We start from the raw sequence: 5108 nt of genomic DNA, 5'->3' as shown, positions 1-5108 counted from the left end.
CGATGATTTTGGCTTCTAGCCAAAATCTAGAGTCAGTTTCCGTTTCTGCGCAGGTCTTTTATCTCTTCAGAAATAACCTTTATTTTCTGTGTCTTTGAGATTTGACCTTTTAGGGCTTTTGAACAACAATTTGGAATTTTCTCAATTACTTTAAGATATTCCTTTAGAGACACTTTCACTTGTTTTGAGAGTTCTCCGGCGAATGACATTCGCTTTTGTGCGGTGGGTTTATAAGATCATGTCTTTAACCTTTCCTTTTCCGAGGAGCCGTAGTTTGTTGCTCTTGGTCGAATTTAATCGACTTGTACAAGTTTCATGATTGTTCTTCATGACCCTCCATGATTTTTCTCATGATCGAATTAAATCGACTTGTACTTTTCTCCCACTTATTCTTTTAATAATTAGTGTTTTCTCCTAGACTACTAGGTGTGCTAATTATTAGAAGAATACTATCATGAGCAACAAACACTTTGTTCTCTTGATTAGTTATGGAAGAAGCCCAAATTTCTTTTAAAAGAAATTGTGTCAGATATTAGCTAGTTTTGTAATGCTTTTACAAGCTTAGCTGTTAGACGGAATTTTGGTAGTTTTGTGAGAAGCTATGTCTAGACTAAATGGATTTTGGAGGATAGAGTTTGATTCGTGTTCTTCATCTTAATCCTTTTGGACACTCCAAATATGGATAGGTTAGAAGTACGTTTGAAGATCAATCTCTGTTTTTGACTCAAGGCTTTCTTTCTTGTCAGTTTGATTCAAGTTTTGGTTATAGTGGACTTGTTGTCCTCATCCCTTTCGATTGGGATGAACCTATCTTATAGGTTTTTGACCAAGTTTAGAATCTTTTGGTATAGTTTGTTAAACTTAGCACTTATTAACATCTCAATTTAGAAATAAAATTCTTTATTGATTCTCCATAATACTTAGTACAAAGATGATGTTAAAAAAACTAGAAAACGATTAATCTAGAATAGTGCCTAAAGTAGACTTCGATCCCTTTCAGCATCCTTAGCAGTCGAGGCTTCTGCTCCCTCTTGGATCTTGTCTTCCTTAGCCAAATACTCAGTTCCCAGCTGCGCCTGTACATTCACAATGAAAGGGCAATTTTAGGTATCATATACCAAGGTTTAGGAATTTTCAGTATTTGATAAGTTAACTGTTTATACCTGAATTGAAAGCCACTGTTCCATTCTTTTTGTCCTCCAAGAACTTAGGGCAGTTTCTTTTCCAGTGGCCCTTGCCATCACAGTAGAAACATTTGGTGTCAGGAGGAGGACCTTTGTCTTTAGGTTTGGCAACTCGTTTGCTTTTACCTTTTGACGTGGTTTTCTTCTTCTGTTTTCCACCTTTCTTGAACCCTTTGTCCTTTTGTACCATAAGAACGTCCTTCTTAGTTTCCACTATAGCGACGTCCTTTTCGGCTGTTAGAAGCATAGAATGAAGTTCCTCCAACGTTTTATCCCATCCATTCATGTTGTAGTTCATCTTAAACTGATTAAAACCACTATGGAGGGAGTGAAGGATAGTGTCGGTAGCTGTCTGTTGGCTATAAGGGAAACCTAGTTTAGCCAGTTTGCCTATGAGCCTGATCATTTGACGAACATGAGGCCCAACTGGTTTTCCCTTTTCAAGGCGCATGTCCATAATTGCTTTAGAGGTTTCAAACCTCTCCAATCTCGACTGTTTCTGGAACATTTCCCGAAGTTGTCGCATCATGGAGTAAGCATCCATGTCTATGAACTGCTCTTGCAGAGTCGGTTCCATGGTTGCTAGCATTAAGCAAGTTACGGGCTCTGCCTTTTTCCGCACACTCCTTTCTTCATCTATCTCTTCTTTAGTCGAATTATCATCCAATACAGGAATTGGAGTTTCTAGTACATGTTGCTTTCCTTTCATCCTGAGAACTATTCCTAGGTTCCTTTCCCAGTCAAGGAAGTTGTGCTCATTCAGCTTCTCCTTGTCGAGAAGAGAGCGGAAGTTGAAAATATCTTTTGTCATCTTTGAACTACGTAAAAGAAATGGCAAAGTTTTAAAACTCGTTATCGTTTTTGAAAAACATTAGTTTTCCCACATTATTCAATATAAAATCGTCCCCGATTGAATAAGTGATTCCAAGACCCCAGTTCTTCGAAGTAAAGCGGACGAAGGCCCTACCCTTTGACTCCGTCGTTCCGGGTGAGCGAACTACTTCACTGATCATACCTTATGACTCTTGGTTGATAGATTTCATTAATGAATGACTAATCTATCCTTTTGCCTCGAGTATCCAAGACTCTCTTGCTGATCTCGTTGAGTAGAACCATTTAGACGTGTAGGCCTCTTCTATAGACCTACCCGCATTGTCCCAAGGTAGAGGAGGTACTCTGCGAAGGCCGACCCACCTTCCTCGAACAAGGGCGCAACGAGTGTCTTAATCTGGATAGGCGATTACTCAAGATTACTTTTGGGGACTTTTACGCTAGTCTGGCGTTTGTTATAGTTAACTATTTAGCCTAACTAACATCCACGACATAAAGCGTAAATAAGTAAGTAAATGCGCGCGAGAAAGTAAATCAAGCAGACATGGATCCTAGTATGGCCCCTAACCTAGAAGATCTAATCACCCTTGGTTTTCTTCTTGTTTCGCCTTTTGGTTCGTCTTAGATCGCCATCTTTGAACCTCCATTGATTTCTCCCACTCGCCTTTGGATTTCATCCTCGAGTTTCTTCAATGGACTCATAGACCCTAAACTCTAATTACAAGACTCTAACGATTCGCAGATCGTATAAACTTGAAATTAAAATTAATTACAAAGCATGCACCCATCCGTGCTTAAAACAAGAATAAAGAAATAAATCTATGGCCATACTAGTTTCCCGCATTCACATCACATGCAATCATATAATATATCAAGGCTAAGAATTATATATGCATGATTATCTTGGGAGATACTTTTGTTGACATCACATGTCACATTACGGACCTTAAGTCTAAATTCGAAGAATTCTACTAGTGGTGCTTTCCGGTTTTATCTTTTATGATTTCCAAAATCATCTTTAAGAAAAACTCCGTTTTGGGCTCGAGAAAGCCCGGGTCAATTTCGGAAAAAATATTGGTTCGATTCTTAATGATTTCATAAATCAATTTAAAGAGAAATCCGTTTTGGGCTATTGGATGGCCCGGATTGATTTTGGAATTATTTGGTTGGAATCGGAAAATTTTTTGGCAAAAACTCCCACTCGAATGATGGTCCCTTTTCGTGGTCCGAAAAGCCTCGAAAAAGCCCGGGACAAGTCCTAGACAAGTCCCGGCCCAAGCCCAAAAAGGGCTCGGACAAGGTCCGGACATAGCACGGCCCATAGGGCCGGCATGTCCTGGCCGAGGCCTATCAAGGCCTGGTCTCGTCCTGGCCGGAGCCAGGACGCTAGTCCATATACCAGACGCGTCCTAGACGTGTCTGGTACTGGACCGGACCAGCACTAGGTGTCTCGGACTAGTCCGAGACACCCAGAACCTCCCAGACGCGTCTCCAAGACGCGTCTGGTCGAGTGCTCTGGACGCGTCCTAGACGCGTCCAGGAAGCTCCTTCGCAGCTGCTGGTCGCGTTTTAGACGCGACCTGGACGCGTCTTCAAGACGCGTCCTTAGTAGCTGCTCTGGACGCGTCTTCAAGACGCGTCCAGAAGCTTCTGTCGCAGCTGCTGGTCGCGTCTTCAAGACGCGTCTCAGCAGCTGCTCTGGACGCGTCCAGAGGACGCATCCAGGAGCTTCTGGTCCGGCCAGGAAGCTTCCTGGCCGGACACTAGGATTTTTCAAAACCCTAGTTTCCAAAAAGAGAAAATTTTTTTTTTTTTTTTTTCTTATGCAACTCTAAGTTGCTATTTTCCAATTTTAAAACTTTTCTTAAATTTTTGAAATTCCTTTTAGAACACTTCTAAAAATTTTTTAAAACTTTTAGAAACTTTTAAATTTTTCCAAATTTGTTTTGAGAGCTTCCTAAAGTCAAAACTACTCTTTTTAGAACACTTCTAAGATTCTAAAATTCCAAAATTTTGTTTTTTAAAAGTTTCCAAAACTTAAAAACAACTCTTAATCAAACCAATTTTGGATCAAAATCTAGGTTTTTGAAATTTTTCAAAGAACAATTTTGAAATCAATTTTGAAAAATCTTTGAATCCAATTCAAAATTAATCAAATTTTATGTTTTAAAATCTTTTTAAACATAACTATCAATTTAATCAAGCATGGATTAGTTTGAAATTCAATCAAATTGAGACTTTTAAAACACTTTTAATCATCAATGTGATTCTCAATTTGAAAATTTATTGAATCCTATCAAATTATGAGTTAAAAATACCTTTTAAAACACCTTTTAAAATACTTTTATAAACTCAATTTTCAAACTATCAAGCATATTAATTAGTTCGATTCTTAGCAAAAACTAGTTAATGGCAAGAGGCTCTGACGCCACTGTAGGGATTTACACCCTTCTACTAGTGTTTATAGCGGAAATATGACATCTAATGTCTACACTAGTATTCCCAGGATCACATGCAAAACTAGTAATTAATCTAATGGAGATAGTAGATTACCTTAATCGCTTTTCCCTCGAACTAGTTGAATTGATTGAAGAAGACCAAGAGCTTCAAGTGTAGCTCCTCTACTTGGGACACGAGCAATCAATTTGATCTCCCACCTTGTTGTATAGCTAGCACACCAATGGTGGTTGGAAAAGAAGAACACCTTCTTCTTTGACTAGATTGATAGTTAATGGGAATTAGCTCACTTTCTCCTCTCTACTTGATGTGGTAGAGTAAGAAAGCTTAGAGAGAAATTCCACACCTTATTCTCTGCCCTAAGAGTGTTTATATAGAACCCTAATAAGAATCCACCTCCTTTTAGGTTTCCTAAAACACCCTTTAGAATAAGATTTAGGGAAATAGTCGAAAATAGCAACTATTGGTATTTTCTCAATTCCCTAAGGAGGAGGTGCCCAAACACCACGAAAATTGGCAGATATAATGTTTATTATATCAGCAACTAACCCTCCAAAATTCAGCCCAATCCGAGTCCTAGAAGTACCCGAACCGGTCTAGGCCCAAAAACCCTGTTTTTGGCCTTTTTGTACTATC

General features: G+C 39.0%; 1 protein-coding gene across 1 annotated transcript; it reads right to left on the bottom strand.

Moving 5' to 3' along the window:
• Positions 1 to 883: 883 nt before the first annotated feature.
• On the bottom strand, positions 884 to 4815 carry LOC147543967 (uncharacterized). Its single transcript, XM_086638564.1, has 2 exons — positions 1164 to 4815; positions 884 to 1076 (listed from the first exon to the last, which is right to left on the bottom strand). The coding sequence occupies exons 1-2, from the start codon at positions 1993 to 1995 to the stop codon at positions 1060 to 1062; spliced, it is 849 nt and encodes a 282-aa protein (XP_086494690.1). The 5' UTR covers positions 1996 to 4815; the 3' UTR covers positions 884 to 1059.
• Between the last annotated feature and the right edge of the window lie 293 nt (positions 4816 to 5108).

The sequence above is a fragment of the Eschscholzia californica genome, unplaced genomic scaffold (genome assembly GCF_041429995.1).
Source record: "Eschscholzia californica isolate CP2 unplaced genomic scaffold, dmEscCali1.0.p SCAF_4, whole genome shotgun sequence".
NCBI lineage: Eukaryota > Viridiplantae > Streptophyta > Magnoliopsida > Ranunculales > Papaveraceae > Eschscholzia > Eschscholzia californica.
The sequence above is the reverse complement of the archived record's forward strand: the minus strand, read 5'-3'. Positions and strand labels throughout refer to the sequence as shown.

What these genes read in the sequence shown, in the direction of transcription:
- LOC147543967 (XM_086638564.1), bottom strand. Translation starts at nt 1,995, where the DNA reads ATGACAAAAGATATTTTCAACTTCCGCTCTCTTCTCGACAAGGAGAAG.